Raw genomic sequence first — 22,739 nt, 5'->3', positions numbered from 1 at the left:
TCAAGAAAATTTTTTTTTTTAAGGGGGGGGGGGGGGGTCTGGATCTGGTCAGTGGAGGTGCAGACCTCCTGTGCAGCTGTCCAGCAGATCATTGTATTCAGCCAGAAAGGGATTACTATAGGGAGAGGATGAACAGAGCTGCAATACTGACGGGAAGTACCATGACGTCACTTGTCACCACACACCCATGTGTTTATATTTGCTTCTACAGCATGCTCCTAGTGGAGCGATCTTTAGAAGCCCAGTAGTTGATCATTGCAACTCCTGGACTTAGTGCTGTATGCCAGCTGTAACTAACAGCCAGCGGTTCCAGCCTGAACCTTCACTGGGACCTTCAAGAGCTACTGATTCCCAGAGCAGTTTTAAAATGGCACTGGAGACTCGAGTGATAAGAAGCAGCAGAAGTGTAGAAAGCGCAGACACCTAGAATGAATGAAGCAAGGAGATGCTTGTGCTGCAGGTCCTCAGGTACAGCTTTCTTTCCAGCAAGCCATCAGGAGAACAGTGAGCAGCACATTAGTGACATCACCAAATCTCACTCCAAATTTCTGTAAATCCAGGGGCAGAAAAGGGGCTATGGAGTCGCTGCAACATCTGTGATCCACCAGTAAAAAAAATTTAGATATAAAATAGCAGTTGGCAAGTTCTGCCTTTCACAGTTATACCATTATTTACAGAGCAAGGTCAAATCTGAGGTGTGTGAAAATGTGTCCAATCTCTAAAATACTTTTTGTTTTTATGTAATTATTATTTGAAAATGGCAGTAAACTCCTGGCGTCCCTATTGTACAGTATCTACTTATCTGTTCATGTAATATAAAGCTTAGGCTTAATACCTTATTTTATTTATTAAAACAAAAACTTTTGTTGTTAGTGGAGAGCTAGAGCACAACTGCCACAAGTTATAAATATTTTTCTGCAGACCTGTTTCCTACTTTTACTTCATTGAGGTGTAAAAAAAAAAAAAGCAATTACAATGCATGTAAACCATTTGAAAACACATAAATACTCCCTGGAGCCAGTACATTAAGGAGACAGCCGAAGGTTTGGTTCCTGAAAAATTGTCAAAAGCGGTAAAAGCTGCATGTTTCACTGCCCTCTGTGCCCTGAATAACTACCCTGAAGTCTAAGACCTTGTCCTTCTGCCTCCTAACCTGACAGAATCTAATCGGTGAGCTATAATTCACAGAAAATACAAAATACTTAACCTTCTCACTGCCTTCAGGGCCTACACTTGCCATTGATTTGTGGGACCTTTTAGTAATGAAAGTGTAATTGTGTCACTGGAATTCAAGAGCAGGTTAAGAATGATCCAGATCGATTTATTTGAAATTTCTCATTAGTTTTCTACTGAGGCCTTAGGGTGTAACTGACTTACATGGGGTTGACAAAGTAAGACAAATACCTACCAATATTATAAAGTGAAGCTGGCCTAAAATGTTTCTAAGGTAACAGCAGCGCTTATGGCAGGTGTAACCTGTGTTAAGGTGCCCATACACTGCTCGATTCTCGTACGAGAATCAGGCGAAATCCCCGTGATCGTACGAGAATCGAGCAGTGTGAACGAAGACGTGCGACCGTTTCTACTGTACGGTCGCACGTCTTTAGTCGAATCAACATGCTCGAAAACCCGCCGAGAATCGTATGATTGTCGGCGGGTTTCTAGCCTGCTCGTCCGATAGCTGCGGAACGGGCTGGTGTGCGCACACTGCCCGTTCTGCATTGCGGTCATCGGAAGCGGGGCAGGCTTTCGATGATCGGAAGTACGATCTGCCCGTCCAAGGTGGGCAGATCGTACGAGCTTTCAATAAGCATACGACCATCGCAAGTGTATGGGCACCTTAACACAGGTTACACCTGCCATAAGCGCTGCTGTTACCTTAGAAACATTCAGTGAACACCTTCAGTGACCTGTCTTTTAGAAAGACTGAGGATGGGACTGTGTGGGATTTTTGTCTCATTAACATACAATGTAGAAGCCAGACTTTGTAATCCCTTTTAACCCTTTGTTAGGACGGGCAGTGTCCAAATCTACTTTACAAACTATAATGAAATCAGCCAGCACAGTACAGGCAGAGTTAACACAAACCCCCCACAGTCCTTCCTAACATTACAAAGAAGGGAAAAGCAGGTAAAAATGTTAGCAAGTAAAAAGCTATTTAAACTTCAAGAAGCATTTTAATCTTTTTTTTTAGTTATGCGATGTGAATAGGAGCATGTAACAAATATAAAATAGGTGTTATCCCACGGTGGCAGCAGAAGTGGAAATGCACCTAAAATTGACAGAGGGTCTAATCCTTACCTACACTATCCAGAATTTCAAAACAATAGCTTGGCTTCACGTATGTTTTGATCAAAGCTTTCCGTACACTTGTAAACTTGATTAGAACTATTTAAGAAAAAGCCAATGTATAAAATAATTGAAATTGATTATAATGGATAATTAGTGATTGTTTATATATACTTTAACCTTTTGTATAATGTGTTTTTATGAACATGTAACTATTCATTATTTTTAAAAACATATCTGAACTCATAAACAAAAATGCATCTTACCAGGTGTTGGATGTAATGGCTGCATTAGTGTTATTTTTTTCAGACTTCTCCCCCCTATTTTACCCTGGTCTTCCTGCAACACACTTTTCCTGTCCCCTTGGCTACACTTATTTCTCCATTGTAGCTTTGGAGGGAGCGATGGTTGTCGCACAGGCTTGACTTGGTTCATTTGATTCCATTACATGTATAGTAATTGACACAAGAAAGCTGAAATGGTATTTGCTGTCTTTTCAGTGGTAAGGACGCTGCATTTCTGGCAAGATTAGGAGGTATTTTCTGTACTTAATGAAAATGTTTTTAACATAAAAAAACAAACAAACAGATGTAGCCACCACATCTAAGGACTGATGGGCTGCAATATATAACATTTTTATTTTTGAATTTAGCTACACTAGCTGCTTAAAGTTCAGGTTTAAAAAACATCTAAGTAAAATCCATCTTGTACATAAATTGACTTTACCTGCTGAGCAGAACCAAGTAGGACTTAAAACTGAAGTGTTTCTTTTGCCAGTGCTGTCCCTTTCACAAGTAGTAAATAAATAACCACAAGATCTATATAATGAGCATGTTTCACATATTCTACATTCACCACCAAGGACCATGCTTTAGTCGTATCATTAAATTACTTGAATGATTACTCCTTTTTAAGTATTCATGTTCTACAACTTTTACTGAAATGCCGAAGGCACGCGGAAGTTCTGTGAATACTATGAGTGACATACTGCCTGAAGGTGCTTCTTTCATCAATCAGACGGACCTTTCCCTGCTGACATCAATTATCAGTTGTTTTTAGAAGATACGTAAGCTTATTTGAAAGTTTGTGAGTAGAATGTATTGCCAGCAGCCAATCCAATGTCGTTTTTCACTGCTCTCATGGCTGTGAGCTAAAAATTTAAATGCGACTGTAGTGGGTTACCATACTTTTCATGCTCCTTGTGTGGGCTTATTGAGTAGTCCCAAATTGCATAGCTAAAGATTAGAGTTTTTCTTTTTAGAGATTTTATGACGGTTTCTTATGGCCTGGTAAGGCAATAGTATCTGATTCTAAGTAAAATACAGGCAGTCCCCGGGTTACATACAAGATAGGGACTTTAGGTTTGTACTTAAGTTGAATTTGTATGTAAGTTGGAACAGGTAAATTTTTTAAGTGTAACTCCAGCCAAAAGAAAAACATTTTTTAGTTTTGTATGGCATAGGGAAGGGTCGCATTTGTTTTGCTGTCTGTTCCTGTTGTTCAGAAGATTATAATATAATTTAAAAATTTTTTTTATTTAAAATGACACACCAAAAAAAGTTTTTCCCTATTTTCAATGTTATTTTCAATGTTATTTTATATACTTTTTTTTGAATTTTGATTTATTTTAATGCTAGGAGCAATAGCCAGCCTGCTATTGGATATTTCAAATTGCAATAGCCAATAGCAGGCTGGCTACTGCATCTGCCCACCGCCTGCTGTCAATCAGCAGAGGAGGGGCCTGAAGGAGGAAGTTCTCCATCAGGTCCTCCCATGCTGATTGACAGCAGGCAGTGGGTGGGTGCAATAGCCAGCTTGCTATTGGCAATTGCATTTTACAATATCCAATAGCAGGCTTGGTATGGCTTCCAGCCTGCACTGAAGAGGAGGCAGGGGGGTGGGGCAGAGGAGCCCCATTTAGGAGAACTGTGGACCCCTGGTTCGTAAGTACGGATTGTCCGTAAGTCGGACGTCCGTAACCCGGGGACTGCCTGTATATAGTTTATAGAATTCCCAGTCCTGTCAAATAAGATTTCATCTTTTATAGTGGTTTAAGGGATTGCTCACCCCAAACACATTGGGGGCCATTTACTAAAGGAGTACAAGCTGTTCATTTAGCAAAGTGAATTTTAACTTTGCAAAGACATTTTCACTTAGCTTAGTGAATGAGGTGAATCTCTGCTGACTTAAATCTTCTAATCGTGTGCAAGCAAAAATCCTGTTTATTTCATTTTCCCTGAATGTGATTATGTATTCTTTGCAAAGTGAATGTTGACCACATTCACTAAGCTACATGAAAGTTTCCTTGCAAAGTGCAAATTTACTTTAAAAAGTGAACATGTTTAGTAAATCAACAACCCCTTTGCCATATATTTTGCTGCATTTCAATGTCAGCGGGGAGAGAGTCTCTTGCTAGAGTTCCAAAGAACTGCAAGAAGCCAATATGCTTTTCAGCTTGCCAGCAAAATTCCTGAAGTGTGATATCGGTTTTGGATGGAGTTGGCTTTGTTCTTGGATTTATGGTAAATCTGTACTAATATACAAAGTTTGAGTTCACAAGCCAGTGGTAGTGTTGAGAAAGTAAGCAATTTTCTATAGTGTAATGTACCTGTAGGTATATATGCTTTTAATTTTATAAATTAAAAGGGGCATTTCTCCACTGACCACCAATATAAAAGTACACTACAATTTTTATACTTACTGTTTCTTTTCTGGCCATTATTATTCTTTGAATTTCATGGTTTGCTGAAAGTAATGTTGGATGGGGGTGTAAAACAAAATAGTAATTTTATATACCGTGTTTCCCCAAAAATAAGACACTGTCTTATATTTTTTTTTTGGCTCAATAAAACACACTAGGTCTTATTTTAGGATAGGTCTTATTTTTTTTTTTAATGTACTCCTACTTGGATCCTTAAAGGAGAACTATGGGGTTCAGGCTTTTCCCCATAGTTCTCCTTAGGGTAACGGAAGGACACAAACTAGCGTCCTCCCGTCACCCTAGGCTCAGTATACCGCGAGCTGTGCTCACGGTATACTGAGAGGCTGAAGCGGATCCCGACAATTGTGCCGGGATCCGCCCAGCTGCGTGACTGACAGCTGGCTCTGCCTATCTAGAGGCAGAGCCAGCTGTACCCGCCCCCTGCCCCATCCGTTCCGCCAGTCAGCGCTGGCGGGGAGGGGGGATTCCAGCCCCTCCCCTGTCACGGCAGAGAGCCGTGACAGGATCGAGAGGTGAGCGAACGCCGGTATGTGTTCGCTCACCTCCCGATCTGCTGAGCCGACCTGTGACAGTCTCATTGTCACAGGTCGCCTAGAACTATGAGGTGAGTGAAAAGCACTCACCTCATAGTTCTCCTTTAAAGTGACAAAGTAAAAAAAATGTTTCCCCCTCCTAATCCTACAATAAATAGACTTACCTTAAATGATGGCTCTTTATTCGATCATCTTCTTTCCTGTCCTTTTCAGCTGTCCCTCCAGTGCTGGTGCGGGTCTCCGATCCAGCGCTGACTCCTCTATCGTCCTTTTCTCTGATGTCCCACGGTGTCTGTGCGGGTGCATGCTGCTCCATATTCTTACCTCGTGTCTCTCCTCGTCTCCCGGCCGAACATCTGAAGTGCGCATAAGCCCGCCCCAAGATACTTTGCGGCCGCCCGAGACTCTTCAGATGTTCGGACGGAAGCACGCGGCGAAGACACAGGTAAGTCTAAACCCTTTTTAAAAGGTTTTTGTTCAAATGTTTTTGCATATATCTACTGCTTGCTAGCAATAGATACATGCCAAAACCGCTGAGGGTTTAATAACCCTTTAAGATCAGCTGGAATGGCAACTAAGTATCAAGCCATAAACATGGATCACAAAAGTATGTAGTTCAATAGGGTAAAGCACTGGCTTGAATCATAGTTCAGACAGTAGAAACATAAAGTTTGCACGTGCATGGACAAACCATGGTGGTGATGAGCCAGTTGCCACACCCTCTTCCTTCATCTCCTGCCTTCCTTAATCTCCTCATCACTGGATTTAATGATGTTAAATTCATATGCCGACACCTTACTGTTGGGCTTTACATGCAGCACGGACCACCTCAATCCACTAATATTGCACAGACATATCTGCACCCAGGATGAGCTGGATCTCTGGGTGCATGTTTGAGGAATTGGCGGGTGGACTACTTGCAGAAGATCCCACTGTAAGACGGGCACGAATGTGCACCTGTGTTAACAGTAGGACTGTTGGTGCCTGTTTCTTGGATAGGGAGTGCCGTTATGTGCCCAGCATTTACGTACTAGTCAGGTTATATTTTATTTTTATTCTGGGTAGGTTATTTGGTGTATGGCAATTTTATTTTGTCGTGTTGTATGCATTTTTTGTACATTAAAGGATTATGTATTGCATCATGGTCCATGTGTCCCTTTACTCTATTATTTTGATTGCCTTTTACATCACCTTGCAATAAATCATTTGAGAAGGCTGCTGGAACGATGGAAGCAACACTGCAGATTGCTGCTGACACTCCCCCCTCCCTGCACTCCACAGCTTCATTGGCAGCAGGTCTTGGACGTAAGCGGCTGAACTTAATTTCAAAACTCCGCTCCCAGCCCTCAGTAATGTGGGGAGCAGATCGGAAGCGAGCAGTCACATGACCACTGATAAAAGATAGTACTACTAATACCTTTTTTTATTTTTCATGATTTTTAACTAGTAAAAGTTCAAGTTTTTAAATGATGTATATATTATGGTAGGGATGCACCGATACTAGTGCCGATGCCGAGTATATGGGCGATTACTCGCCCAAATGTTTGGATGCCTAGCCCGATACTTCCGGTATCAGGAAGCCGGGCAGCAAGTCATTACACGCTGCCCGGCTTCCTGATTGGACGGGAAGCTGGCCCCATGCTCCCTCATCACATGATTCCGAAATACTTATATCGGTGCAACCCTATTTTATGGTATGACTTCAAAATAAAATACTTTGACAGGTGCATTTAAAATCACTGTAATCTAAACTATTTAACTCTTAATCTTACAGCTGGAACTTCCCTTTTTAGTATAACCGTGCATCTACTATCAGTGTTGCCAGGTCTGATCAGTTAGCAAGTGTATATGCACAAAACAGCTATGCAGAATAGGGATATTCTTCTAAGAGTAAAGGGTTTAACATATCTTCCTCTTCCTCAATGTTTGATGGATGGTTAAAAAAACATTGGTGCTGGGGGAGGGGATGTTATTAAGGGGTGTTTCTGTTCTTACTGACAGAGTTCTTAGCCTGAAAAAGAAAACTATTGCTGCCATTGGTAATTGCTGAACAATGCATTGTGCTCTAATCCAAAAGCCAGCATCTAACAACACCCATCTACATGAGCCACCTGTGACCTACTCAGCTCAGTAACTTCTGTTGTTCCCTGCATGTTTGGTTAGGGTCAGAATAGCATCTATTTAAATGCCTTAATCTTTGTCCTGTGTGCATAATACACTTATTAGTCTTGGGATCTATCACCTGTTTCCACTGCTGTATGATTTGCATCCGTGTCATGCATTTAGGTTAGTGATCTGTAACTATGTGGAAAACACTTTTCCATCAGCACAGCACGTCCTATTTTAGGACAAGTGTCATTTGGAAAAAGTATAGAGAACACATTCTGTCTAGTGGATGCAGTACAAGCCAAACATCATAGAAAATATGCCATAGGTATAGGTGAACAAATACAGCCCTCATCACCAGAACTGTGACCAAAAAAAAATGGTAGTCATATGTGCAAGCAGGCCTATTACCATTTTGGTGATTTGCCACTTCCACAATCACAGGCTTGTGCCTGTCCATTATGTTGCTAACATTGACTTCACTGAAACAAGGCAAAGACTGCTGAAAAATAGGACAACTTTTCTAGTCAAACACTAACATAGGCACAGTTGAAGTTAGCGTTTATTATTTTTTTCTAAAAGGTAGACTTTGCCTTGAGCTATACACCGATCAGCCTTAACATTATGACCACCGACAGGTGTAGTCACATTAATTATCTCTTTAGGCTGGGTTCACACCTAAGCATATTTTTCGCGTTTTTTAGCGCGTTTTCCCGTTCAGTGAAACGCGTGTTTCACTGGTGGTATGATTTTTTTTTCCTTTTTTTTAGTTTTACTTTTAAACTTCCCGCCGACTCCGCCCCTCTGCGAAGTGGCCGCTCGCAAGGGACGGAACCCGGAAGACGGCAGCCGCCTGAGGACACAGCGGGGATCGCGGACAAGGTAAGACCTGTACGCTGTATACCGCTTTGTTAACCACGATCCACACTCGGGAATACCAATGGAAACATGCGGCAAAACGCCCCAGAAGCTTCTGTACTTCTTTGGGCCTAGGGCGTTTTGCAGCGTGTTCCTACGCGCTGTAAAACGCCCAGATGGGAACCATGTCCATAGGCAACCATTGGTTTTCACATGTTGAGCGTTTTACAGCGCGTAGGAACGCGCTGTAAAACGCCCAGGTGTGAACCAGGCCTTACAGTGACACCTGGAAGTGAGTGGGATATTTTAGGCAGCAAGTGAACATTTTGTGCCTGAAGTTGATGTGATGTAAGCAGAAAAAAATGGGCAAACATAAGGATTTGAGCAATTTTGACAAGGGCCAAATTGTGATGCCTAGACGACTGAGTCAGAGGAACTCAAACTGCAGCTCTTGTCGAATGTTCCTGGTTGGCAGCGGCCAGGGCCTACCAAATGTGATCCAAAGAAGCAAGATCGGTGAACCCGCGACAGGATAATGGAGGGCCAAGGCTCATTGATGCACGCAGGGAGCGAAGGCTGGTCTAATCCAATGGAAGCGCTACTCTAGCACAAATTGTTGGGGGGAAAAAAAAGTTGCTGGGGACAGTGAGATGCTTTCGGCAATGTTCTGCTGGGAAAACTTGGGTCCTGCCATTCATGTGGATGCTACTTTGACACGTACTACCTATCTAAACATTGTTGCTGACCAAGTACGCCCCCATCGTAGAATCTGTTCCCTGATGGCAGTGGCCTCTTTTAGCGGGATTATGTGCCCTGCCACACTGCAAAAATGGTTCAAGAGGAACACAGCAAGTTTGTGGAGTTTACTTGGCCTCCAAATTCTCCAGATCTCAGTCCAATCGAGCATTTCTGAGATGTGCTAGAAAAACAAGTCCAATCCATGGAAGCCCCACCTCGCATCTTACAGTATGACTTATAGGATCTGCTACTGAAGGCTTGGTGCCTGATAGCACAGCATGCCTTTTAGAGGTCTAGTGGAGTCCATGCCTCGACAGGTCAGGGTTTTTTTAGCTGGGGGGAGGAGAGGGCTACTTCATATTAGGCATGTGGACATAATGTTATGGCTGATAGGTGTAGGTAGAACCTAATGGTCTAAGCTAGATGTATTAAAAATACACTGCGTTTAATACTTGGTTATCATGTGCATATATCCTGTAGTAATACATTAGAACACTTCAATCTAATAGTCCTTTAGTGACAGATGTACATAAAATATAAATATAAAAACTAGTGAATAAATAAATAAGCAAATAAATACGTACCACCACTTCTAAGTGACAAAAAAAATGAACACTAGTTAAACACTCATGTATATGTGTCCATTCAAAAGTCCTTCCATTGTCGTATATCCTGTATTCAGTTTCAATAGCTGCTAACTCAGTGCAACAAGAGCAGAGCACGTGCTTGTAGAACCACAAGTTAACCAAGTAATAAGAGCAGTGTATTTATATTTTATTGGTTGGTGTCACAATACACTAATAACACAGCAGCTTATTTTAAGAAATTGGTTATTCACAGTTGTCACCATTGCGTGGAATATTTCATTAGAACACTATATGCTTTCACTGCTTGTGGTACAGGAGGAGTTCTACATAGGCACTAATCATTCCAGAAGCAGGGAGGGTCTTTAGCATGTACAGGAGACAGCTGTCTTTCTACCAGGAAATAATAATGTGGAGGAATGGCAGACGTTTTATCCTGATTAACATGCATTGGATTAGAAATGTACCTGTAATGCATCTGGAAACTCGCAAATCCACTTTGATATTTAGCATTCAACAACCCTATACATGTAATCACTCTTTAGAAACTGTATGAACAGTCATGCCAGCCCTAATAAAGACACACTTGATCTCATTTATCAGAGCAACTTGCACAAGAACTGTCTGTAGTGCCCCACAGCAAGATTTAGACCTGTATTGGTAAGGGACAGCAGTACAACAATTCTTGGAAAATCGTTTGGATAAATAAGACTTCTTTGAACGTGAGCCCAGGTCACGCACACTAAAGTATTTACATATTCTGAACAAGCACAAAAAAAAACACTTTAAGGCTACATTCACACTGGCCCCTACCTTTGGATTATTTAAACATGGGATAAATGACCTAGGAAGTATAGACAAACTTTGTTTCTCAGATTAGGTTCTCCTGCTTTTACATGTATTTACAAAATCTAATCTGTCTGTGGATGCTTCAAATTTTTTTGGTCTAAATGCAACTTAGCTGAATGGACCTGAACACATGTAAATGCACAGCGTGAATTATACCATTAAAAAAATCAACACATGCATGTGTATGCATTTATACATGACCTATAAACTCTATGTGAATGAGGCCCAAAATAAGCCCGCATTCATCTCTATAAGCATTCATCTCTATAAGCATTGTGGAAAAAAATATATTAAAAAAACCCCCCACAACACAGGCATTGAAATCCTAGCTTTTTTTTTGCCTCTGAGAGCAGATCCTGGCAGCCTGCCAACCTTGTAATGTAAAGAACCAGCAGATGTTCTAACCTATTAGAAGCAAACTTGGAGTTTTGGGGGGAAATTAACAAAACGCAATACATTAGTTTTGTGATTTAAATATTGGTGCATTTTCCATGTGTCAAATAACAGTTATAAGTTAAGTTTTATGTGGTGTTGCACCAACTGCGCCAAAGCATGTGACAGTTTCTATAAATATCTGATTATGCAAAACATTAGAACAGTAAAGCACTTTTGCAATTGCTTGAAGATCAGCACTGCAGAAAGAGGAGAGGAGGAGAACATTTACCATGATCCCAGTGTAAGATAGAAAATTTTGGTGCACTCGAATCTGGCGCACCACTACTATACAACAAATTAATGAATTGGCAGCTTCAAGGTGAGGAGACAGTAGGGGGCTTCAGATGAACTCCATTGTGTTGTGGAAAAACGCAGGATGTCTGCATTTGTATGCAATGCGCTGCAACCCACCTCAAGGCAGCATTGTAAACAGGGCATATAGAAGGCAGTTTTCTATGTGACCTGCCTTAATCAGTTGCAGAAAAGCGTAGGTCACCACACATGGTGTGAACAAGCCCTAAGGCCTGGTTCACACCTGTACGTTTTGTAGCGTGTTCAACGCTCTACGAACGCTCTACAAAACGCTCAAATATGAACATCCCATTGTTTTCTATGGGTATGGTTCCCACCTTGCCGTATTTCAGCCCGTCTGAACGCGCTACAAAACGGCCTACGCCTGAAAAGGTACATGAGCTTCTTTGCTTCGTTTTTGTCTCGCGTTTCCATTGGGATACAGCCAAGCAGCCCTCGGAAACGTGCGTTTTTTTTACCGCGAATCGCGGTAAAAACGCGCGTCACGAAGCACGCGACAAACAAGCATATTCGATACGCCTAGGTGTGAACAGAGCCTAAAGTGTAGATGTGTTTGGGGAGTGTACATCAGATCCATATTAGAGATACTTTGCATATATGTGATGTATAGCAGTACATGGGACAGATCAGTGATTTGCATTTGGGGCTAGTGGAACAAAGTATACACATAGACTGTTGCTATAGGACCCCCATCCTAGCAGTGTAATATAATTCTCATGCTTTGCTCTGTCGTCTAGTCTGCAAGATATTTATATTCTTCACTGACAGTTCTTTGCATAGTGTGACCTTGGATATGTATAATCTGTGTAGGAGCAGGTGATTCTAGCTTCATACTGCCAACTTGTTTTCTTTGCATGCCGTGTAGGGGTTGTCCTCACATGTTATTGCTGTCAGACTACATTGTGCTGCAGTGATTTGAGCAAAGGGACTCCATAATCTACCCTCAATCATGCATAAAAGAATTCAGACGGCGCCATATATAGATCAGGATCCTTTTTTTTTTTTTTTCCAGTCCCTGTTCTCAAATCACTTCACACACTTAGTGTATATAAATGTGTATATAAATACTTTAGCCATTCTTTGCATCCTTTTTTATTTTCAAGTGGCAACAATACCTGGTGATACTGCCCTTTCTTCCTGCTGTGTTCTATGAATGCTGTCCATGGGTTCAGGCTTGTGGTTTGCATCCTGAATTTGTGTGTGCTGGTGACCTATCTCAGCTCCTTGAGGATTTACACGGCGCCATCCGTTGTCACTATGAGCACCACCTTATCTGATCGGGTCATTGCACTGTATGGAGTACAGGTGGTTCCTTTATCACAGACATGCGTGGGACGCCGCGCAAAAGTAAGCCCACATTTTCCCAGTCAGCTTGTGCCTTCACAGGCCGAACCCCCCTGACAGCCCTTCCACTTTAATTGTAGGCAGGGAGTCTCAAGATATGTCAGTCATCCCTGTTTCCCACCTACAGCACTAGCACGCATCTGGATCCTCCATGGAGCGAAAGAGCTTCTGGGTCCTGTGACATCAGCAGAGGCACTGTTAGAGCCTTCCAAAGTCTCCGCACCCACCCCTGTGAGGTGAGAGGGACCAAGCAGCTACAAACTAAAAATGGAGGTCCTGTTAAACTTTCTTTTAGTAATAAAACCGGGCAAAATTATTAAAGGTGCGCCTGGTCTATTTGTTTTTAATTGATTGGCATTTACATACACTTTAAGCATACAATGGCTGTGCTGAGAAGTCCTTTTACTTGTATACGACCAGTGACTGAAGCTGGCACCATCGACACGAAGGAAGAAGTAAAAGCCAATGCTTATAATGGCTACCACTGAGATTTGTGGTGTGCTTTTTTTTCTAGAATAGGTTATTATGACCTAAAATATGTTTCTTTAAGCTACACATTCTTTTTATCTACTCCCAGTTTTTTTAATTTTCAGAATATTCTTGCTGGCAGCTAATGAGTTATTTGGTGACACGCTGCTGAGTCACTGCTATCCTTTCAGTTGGTCTGCATGGTCCTATTCACTCTGGGAATTGGATGATTCATAACTACTGATAGCATTAGTCCCTGATTTGTGCCCCTGGCTGCTCTTGAATCTGTGTAGCTACTCTGCTCCCTGCTCAGGAAATATGACTCATAGGCAAGCTATGACCTATAGACACCAGTACTTAAACTCCAAGTTTGCTCTTTACCTGGGCTCTAAGACCTCCCAGTGTTTGAAAGGGATCACATGTAGCCAGAAAAGCCTGCCGGAAGATCTTTGCATACATGTGCCTGCATATTCTATAGTACCAGAAGTCAGTAATTCACAGGAACAGCAAAACGATTCCCTCATTGCTTAAACTGGCATAATACTCAAATCAGAAGGTTGACTGTTATTAAAGTGTATCTGCAGCCATAACTTTTTTTTTAATATTGGATAGTGTAGGGAATAATTTTTTGGGGGGCTACCTATGTGACCATGCTGTTTTACATATCTTGCCCATCAAAGTCAGGGCATGTGTATGGGCCAAAACAGTCCAGGGAATCCACACAGCAATCTTCTCACTGCCAGCTGCCTTAGAAAAATACTGCTGGGGCAGACATAGGACCAGCCACCCTGACTTGAAAAGAGAGCAACAGTGACTAGTCTATATTATAGGAAACTCCTGCACCAAGGCAAAGTACAGAAGTTGTTTAATTGCTTCACAGATCTGGAATACACAATGGAGATCAATAGTAGGGCTGGTGGACACTAGAGCGTTGGGCTAAAGACACAGTGTCAGTATGTTTTGTGCACACTATCGCACAACGCTGCACACTTGGTGTGTTGTGATTCATTCTAAATAGCACATCCTGACAGGCATGCGATTTGCAATATCGTGTCTTGCGGTGGTGTGTGATGATAAAAAAAAAATGATGAATACACCTACGATTGCTGGGAGGTGCTTTGGGGTGCCATTTAGAATAGATGGCAATGCACCAGCGAACCTAGCATGCTGTGCTTCCATAGGGTGCTATGCTCTAGTGTGAACCAGCCCTAAAGAAAGAGAAAACACATGGCTCTTGTAGTTTGACAATGTTTGTTTGCTGTGCTTGTACCATGACCCCATCCACCACGTTTCCTTACATCACTAAAGACCAATTAAACCGCATGCATACTTAATGTTGCCTATTTACCGTATTTTGTACCTGCTTTTATGTTTCACAGTTTGTTTAACTATACCTAATGTGCACTATGTAAAGTGCTGCGTACATCGTCTGCGCTATATAAATACCACTAATAAGTAAATTAATTATTTGATTGTCTTTTATGTTTTTAACACAAAGGAAACACTAACTTTAATGTAATATAAAAATTGGCATAAAACCACCTGACATGTTGACAGGTTTTCACAGATCTTTAATATTCCACAGGGGCAGTGTGAGAACTTTTGGACTTTGGTGCATTTTAGCCTTTAAGAAAGGGGCTTATCTTATTGTACAGCACCATTAAACGTGAGCCAGTTATTACAAACTATAATTAGTATACTTGCAGTGTTTTGGGGTTTGTTTGGTTTGGGGGTTTTTTCCGATGAGCTGCAGTATAAATGAAATTTGCCTTCAGTTACTGGCCTTGATCATTTTTCGGTCTGTTTTAATTGTTTTCTATGTGCGCCATTTAAACCACAATGTGGGTATGATGTCCAATGTGAAAAAAAGCAAATATGCTGCATTTCTTTGCAGCACACTGGACTACGCCGCAGCTCACCACATTGCTGAACACTGTGCTGCTATGCAGGGACCTGAATGGAGTGTACAGATTTGTACTATCCAAATTAATTTTAAAAGGGGGAAAAAAATAAACTGTGCCTTGCCCTGTAACACTGCTGCCACTCAGTGGGCACTAGCTGCATGGTAAAATGCTTAAAGGAAAGAAGCTGTACCCAAAAAGGCACGCAGATGGCAAAGGACTAGGTACCAGTATTGCCTGTGGTCTCCCTACAGCTGATCTTTGCTGACTTACCATGCCTCCTTCTGCACTGTGTCTCTGTACGGATGTGGACATCTTGGCAGAGACAGGCTTTTGCTTCGTCATGTCAGAACCTCCACCAAGGAGAACAGTGGGCAGCACTGTTGTGACATCACCAAATCCTCTGAGCAGTCAGAAGCAGCCGTGCCTCAGATATTACACTGCAGATATAAAACTGAGTCTGTAGGTACACTCGCATGACAGAAGTGCATGGCTAATTTTCAGGAGGTAAAGGCTCAGATTAATTGGTTAACATTTCTAAATGTTCTCTATAACAGTCTTCACTTTGTGAGTTCAGGTCAACTTTAAATCTTTGTTCTATTTTTTTGCTATTATATCAAAAGGTGAGCTTATGATTTTTGTTCCTTTTTGTGTACCATTTTCCTTAAAAACGAAACCAACAAAAGGGGATGGGGAACATCAAAAACCCCACAAAACATGGATCAGTGGAGATCTGGACTTCCTTACCAGACTGTGTCTTTGTGATGAGCCACACAATGGTAATATATTGAGGGGAGCTTCGCATGTGATCACCTTTCAAAATGATAAAAACTGTAAGTGAATTTAATGACCGTTGTCCCGTTAAAAGCGAACTCCAGGCAAAATCTAAAATTATTTTACCCATTTTCACTTCTTATTTTTGGATGTACATTTGGAAGTAAAAAGTAATTCCTTACAAAGTTTGACATGTGTAGCTGGAAAGTAGCTTACTTCAACTAGCCTTTAAACACAACCCAGTTCCATCTGACATTGGCATCCACCCAGTGCACTAAATGGACATCTGTGCACCTTCTGGGAACTTCAACCTTCATAACAGGCACTTGTGCAGTTATGCAAAAAAAATTTCCAAGAACACAGTGGAATGTTTATGGTCTCACATGCAATTGATTATTCATTCCCATGTAAGCCTAATGCGGACTGTATATAAAAGATCCATGAGATGTGTGGATGGAGTGAGGTTAGTACTCATGTAATCTCACTTACCTTGCTTTGACCATCACATGTTAGAACTTTTGTAAGTTGTTTTCACTGATACAAGGTGGATGACATTGTTCAACATTTTGTTCAATTAGAATGCACTTTTCTACTACTGTACATGTCGGTGTGTTATTTACCCACTTCTCTGAACCCACTATGTCTATCCTAGTGTGTGTGTGTGTGTGTGTGATGGTATTATGTAACTTTACTTATAGTTTTCCTGATTTGGGGTCCCCTTTAATCTAGCTATATTTCTTTAATCATGAATAATTGTAAGTGGCCTCAGATGAGCATTCACGTGTCACATAATGTTAGTCTTTTCACTCTCTGTGATTGATAATGGCAGAGTTTTCAGTTGCGTAATAGTGCAGCTGAAAATGTAGACCTTGTAGATTTGAATGATAGAAATCAATAGCACTCCGCAAATGAAATAAAAAAGAAAATGTCCCTTTTTATTTGGACTGAATGTCACACATATCGCATAATCTAACGTTTCGGGACCACACAAGCTCCCTTCATCAGGGCAGAGATGTGACATTTGCGGAGGGATGGTGATCTCTATCATTCATTGACTGTTGTGCACGGCGCCATCCGTGATTGTCACTGCGAGCACCACTATTGCCACTTGGACCGGAAGCGCTGTAAGGAGTGCAGGGGGGACCTATTGTTTTCTGACCTTGTAGATTTGGCGCCAGGTGAAATAAATGAACCTTTTTGTTTTATCTAGAGGAAGAGATGTACACCAACCTTCAGTATGCACCAAGTCTTCATATGTTTTTTATTTTCTTTTGTGTTTTGATTACAGTCTAACCATGGGGTCTGTTTATAAACAATTCACAGAGCCATTCGCCCTGAGAATTTTTGTGAACTTTCGTTCTGTGCAAGTGAAGGCAAAAATGAAGATTCTTAGTATCTTAGTATATTTTCAAGCCGAATATAACATTCTGAAAATACTGCATTATGGCCATTGGATGGAACAGAGGAGCATAGGAAATAAATACTTATTTCCTATGCTCCTCAAAAAAGGAAACCATCTTTATTTGCACAGACACAAGGCAAATGGCTCTGCAAATTGTTTGTACATGGACCCCTTAGTGTTAAAAAACGTATTTGATAGTATTATTATTATTGGTCTATTACTTTTTGTTCACCCCCTCAAAAAAAGAGTGCTCAGGCATTATCAGCTTGGCAAAGAGAGGCAAGCCAGGCCTCATAAAACTATTTAAAAAGGTCTTACCACCTTTTTATAGGTAGCTGTGCTAGAGAAGGCCACACCTGGATTAGTGTACATTTTACACCAGCTCAGCGTTTCCTATTCAGTCAGTTCCTCTTGTAGCCATATAAATGTCAGTGCCTGTTCTTGGATCGGACCTACATTTAGTTTATTATCTGCTGTGTGTTTCTACTTGTCTACAGTGTACTTAATCCTTGTAGTTGTCGTTTCCTCGTTCACAATTCCTGCAGCATGCACAAAGGATGGATCTCTCCCTGTGTCTCGTCCTCCGCCCCTCCTTCGCAATCCCAACACACACACACTCCTTCAGCCCAGAGGAAGTGGAGAAGCATGGCTGTGTGATTGTATGTGTGCAGTAATCCCATCGCTCTCATGTTTCCGCAGGTTGTGCGTGCCAGGCCCGGACACAGTTTCCAGGGGCCTGTTTTTCCTAGGGTTGTTTTGGCACAAAAGGCATGGGACATGAGGGGGATGGGGGGGCCTGTGCCCTTTATACACTTTTCCTGGCTGCTGGAATGCAGCTCTCAGCTGTTTGCAGAACTCCCCTTATTCTGTTCTTTCCCTTCTTCCTATTTACTAGTTCAGTTCCTCTGTTCTCTGCAGACACATAACTAAATGCAACGTGCAGGCAAGTGTAGATTGAGTGGATTCTGAATCTAAAAAGATTATGGACCTTGCAGGGATCATTTTGAACATGTATTTCTGAAAAACTAATTGAAGAGAGCCAGTCCTATTTTTAGCACTGAGGGCCCATGCATGAGAGGAGGAGCTGTTCAGCTTTCAAGCCCAGCACCAGGCATTTTTTTTTTAGCTTTAAATAGAGTTATGAAGAATTAGAAATGCCTGTCTGACATGTGTTGGGGAAATGTGCTCACAATTTGTGATATCAGGACAGGAAATGAAGGTAATGATGGTCACTGGGAGAAGAGGGCACCAATAGCAATAAAACTCCGGCTGAAGATCTAACCCTTCCCCACTCTAAAAATAAAAGGGATTTTATTGCGCTCTCTGTTCCCACTTGGGATATTTGCAGTCCTTTCCTGCTGATGTGACCCTATATCATTGAATCAGGAAGCTCTCGAAAGGAGACACCACTATACAAAACAAACACTGGCAACTGATTTACCCTTTTATACCCATTACAAAACAACACAAATAAAGCTTTGGTTGAAACTGGGTTTTAAATAGGACACAATCATTTACATTGAAAATAGAGATTGATTGCTAAAGGAGTGTTTAGATTTCTACACTTAAAAATGCATTCTCTTTTACTATGTTTTAAAGCTGAACTCCAGACAAATGGCTCAATATTGAAACACATGTATAGGAGCTTATACAATTTGTATTCCTGCCCATCCAGTTCTGATGTTTACACAGCTCTGCCACAGCACAGCCATGTCTGTCAGGACAGGAGACCTGATGTTTTTTCTACTGCAGTTAACTAACACTTACAGTTTTTGTCCCTTCTGCAGCCTGTGGCTGGTGAGTGAAAGGAGAAGCAACAGACTGGTGAGTTTATCTCGCCATCACTTTGCTCTCTCCTATCAGTATGTTCCTTGTTTGCACATGAGCACTGCAGTAAATGCCTCCTTGTCCTGCTTCTCCCTCTCCATGTGAGCTCTGCTGTACAGTGAATTGCAAGAGGCTGATACCAGACCAAACACACTGTGTAGATACATTTAATAATGTAGTAATAAATTCCGAGCCGAATTTATTTGTGTCTTTTATCTGCCTGGAGTTCAACTATAAGTGCATTTTTGTATCGTGCTGCATTTTATATACAACTTTCATGTATTCTATCTATGTTTTAGGTGATAGGGTGCTGTAGACAATCTGATGCTAGGATGTATTTTACATGCAGTGCCCTTCTTTCCAATAGTCTTGATACAAAAACCAATGTTTTGGGGCCACGCAGGGTCCTTTCATCAGTGTGACATAGTGACATTGTCACCCTGATAAAGGGACCCTGCTTGGCCCCAAAATGTTGCTTTTTGCACGTGATGCACCTCTTCAACTAAATACAAACAAGAATTAATAAGTATTCATCAGGTGCTAGTGATCTTCATTTTGTATCAAGACTTACAGGGTTACTCACAAAGGGGTGAAGAGTTTGGAGAAGGCAGGAGACGTGAACAATCTAGGACAACATAGCTGAGCTGGAAAGTGAGCTGAATTGGAGAATGTTTCCAAATCTGCTATATTGGCCTAGACTGTTCACTTCTCCTGCCTTCTCCAAACCCTTCACGCGTTTGTGAATAACCCTGTTCGTATTGCACGGCACCATACGTGATCATCACTGAGAGCACCACCATTTACGGTATGCTCCTAAACACTGTAAGGATTGCAGGGGATACATCTGGACATTGCTTCTTCCCTATAGGACATGCACTTGCTAGAAAGTACAGCAAGTGGGGTTAAAGGAAAAAAGGTTCACTTTCAAACAGTTTGTTAAATGTAGAGGTAGAACACCAATTGTGGCATGGCTGAGTATCGTGTTAGAACAAGATCTATTGTGTGGATATCACAGATATTAGACTAGCGTAAGGTAATTCGCCATGGTCTCATTCTTTGAATACTTCCCAGCAGAACTGGTTACTGGGCCCAGAATTCAATGACCACGCTTGGCAGCAGTACCTCCTAGGATTTACCATTTTTGTGTAACAATACACTGAGCATTTAAGCATCTTCTAAAATTCTAGTGTATGAGCTGACCATTGGGCTAATATAAAGGGAGGAAAAATTATGTAGTTGTAAACAATAATGTCCGATATTCTATAGAAAAGTCAGGAAATCACCAGCACTCAGTAGTAAAGATAAATATGTCCCTTTTATTGGACAGAAAGCGTCACAGACAGTCAAATAAACCATATTCTATAGAGTTTACCTATATAAGAGATTATATAACATGATTAATCTACATATATTGTTTAGCAGCTGATCGCTTTTGAAAACATGACGTGCCAACACCCTGAGGTGTGCCAGCCATGGTTTAGGAGTTTTTCTATTCCCCCTGACAGAGTCTCTTTTATGCACTTGGACGAAAGTGATAAGATGTGAATACTTTTTTGTTTTAGGAAGACAATACTTTACTTCACTGCCATATCAATGTTGAGGACAAATGTTGCTTGTATTTTATGATGGTCTCTCTTTGCGTATTATAACACAAGAAAGAAAAACAGGGGATTTTGAGAGGTATTCCACCACAGCTTCAAGTTTTTGTAAAAAATTATTTTTATTTAACATATGCTATAAATATACATATAAAAAGCAACAAATAGTTGCAATAGACTTAAAACGAGATAATTATAACAGGAGCATAGACCCATTTAACATGCTATACATATCCATTATAGATCAATAAATATTCATTCAGTGTGTCCATCCCCTACGCGTTTCACAACTTGGCTTCATCAGGGGATTGTAAACTGATCTAACAAGAAACAATATATTTAATCAATGCATGTCAACAATTCGCTAGTAGATCTATTATTGTTGACATGCATTGATGTTGTCTATGCTCCTGTTATAATGATCTCGTTTTAAGTCTATTGCAACTATTTGTTGCTTTTTATATGTATATTTATAGCATACGTTAAATAAAAATAATTTTTTTACAAAATTTGAAGCTGTGGTGGAATACCTCTCAAAAACCCCTGTTTTTCTTTCTTGTGTTTATAATTATCTAAATTTAAGGGGGAGAGGTTACACCCGGGGGGCCACTGTGCTAGCTGCTCACAACTGTATTGCTCTCTTTGCGTATGTGTGGTGTCCAGTCGGTAATTACTAGCAATATGTATAAACTAGAGGTGCACCGAAATGGAATTTTTAAAAACGAAACCGAAATTAAAAAAAAATGTCAGGCCGAAACCGATACCGAAAATGTTTTTTATTTTTCCAATTTTTTTTATAAACTTTTCAATTTTTTTATATTTATTTCTATTCATTTTTGATTAAATATTTTTATTTTTTACTTTACTTTTAGGGGCTTCAGGGAAATATTAGGGGTCTAAACAGACCCCTGATATTTCCCTTTTAAAATAGAAAAAGAGATTGAGAACACAGAGTCCTCTATCTCTTTTTCTGTGTCCCCTGTTATCAATGAACAGGAATCCTCTGAGTGTTCCTGTTCATTGATAACATGAGTACATGGCATGTTTACTATAACTACAACTATGAATGAATGGGGGTGATGTAGATCACTCCCATTCATTTATAATTGAGGATATAGTAACCATACCATATCCTCAATTATGTACACACACTCCGCAATCACTGATCGCTGAGTGTGTGTATCTTGCTTTTTTCTCTGACACGCTGTCACAGAAGGCTGATCGAGCCGTGTAGAGAGGAAAGCCCAGCCTCCTGTGACAGCGATGTCTCCGGACTGTGATAGGCGGCTGAGCGGTGTGGGAGGAGAGATGCCGCAGCTCACAGCGCTCTCGTCCTGACTCCTGCTGCGCTCGTCGGCTGTCACCGACTTCTTCTCTCCCCGCTGGAACAGCGCCCAGCGGGGAGAAAAGAAACCAGGGATGAACAGATGTATCGGCCGAAACATGGCTCTTTCGGCATTATGCCAAAAGTGCCATTTTCGGCCGATATGTTTCGGCGGCCAATATATCGGTGCATCCCTAGTATAAACGATGATTGCTATTTACTTTGGATTTACTACCGGTGCCCACTGGATTGTGTAAGAGTAAGATTCCTGCCATCACTTCCAGACCGTTTGCTGTGTCCACTAGCAGTAACTAACTTGTTTGCTTTTAAGAAGTCACACATGTAATTTCCTGAGACAAAAATTATTTCCTTTTGATTTTAATAGAAAAGCACAGAGCTATTATTCTCAAAATGTTGGCTTTTTCTACAAGTTCATTTCATCTGGGTTCATACTGTGTTTTCTTTCATGCAGCGTTTCACAAATGAAGACCATTTGGCTGTACACAAACACAAGCATGAGATGACTCTAAAGTTTGGGCCTGCTAGGACAGACTCTGTCATCATCCAAGGTAAGCGAAGTGTTTATCATGTCACAGGCAACTGGTTGTTCGTTCCGATGTAAACAAAAAGCATATTTTATATAAAGCTTAAGCTGCCCATACACTGATCAAATTG

The 22,739-nt window shown here is 41.1% G+C and overlaps 1 protein-coding gene across 1 annotated transcript in view; it reads left to right on the top strand.

Annotated features, from left to right (window-relative positions):
- Positions 1-22,739, top strand: part of ATF7 (activating transcription factor 7) — a 108,664-nt gene that overhangs the window by 63,277 nt on the left and 22,648 nt on the right. The window contains exon 3 of the mRNA XM_018556216.1: positions 22,537-22,633. Coding sequence (XP_018411718.1) covers positions 22,537-22,633 — 97 coding nt within the window. The remainder of the gene's footprint in view (positions 1-22,536; positions 22,634-22,739) is intronic.

The sequence above is a fragment of the Nanorana parkeri genome, unplaced genomic scaffold (genome assembly GCF_000935625.1).
Source record: "Nanorana parkeri isolate BGI_ZX_2015 unplaced genomic scaffold, ASM93562v1 scaffold228, whole genome shotgun sequence".
In the NCBI taxonomy this organism is placed as follows: Eukaryota; Metazoa; Chordata; class Amphibia; order Anura; family Dicroglossidae; genus Nanorana; species Nanorana parkeri.
Note: the sequence above shows the minus strand (reverse complement) of the source record. Positions and strands in the feature narration are given on the sequence as shown.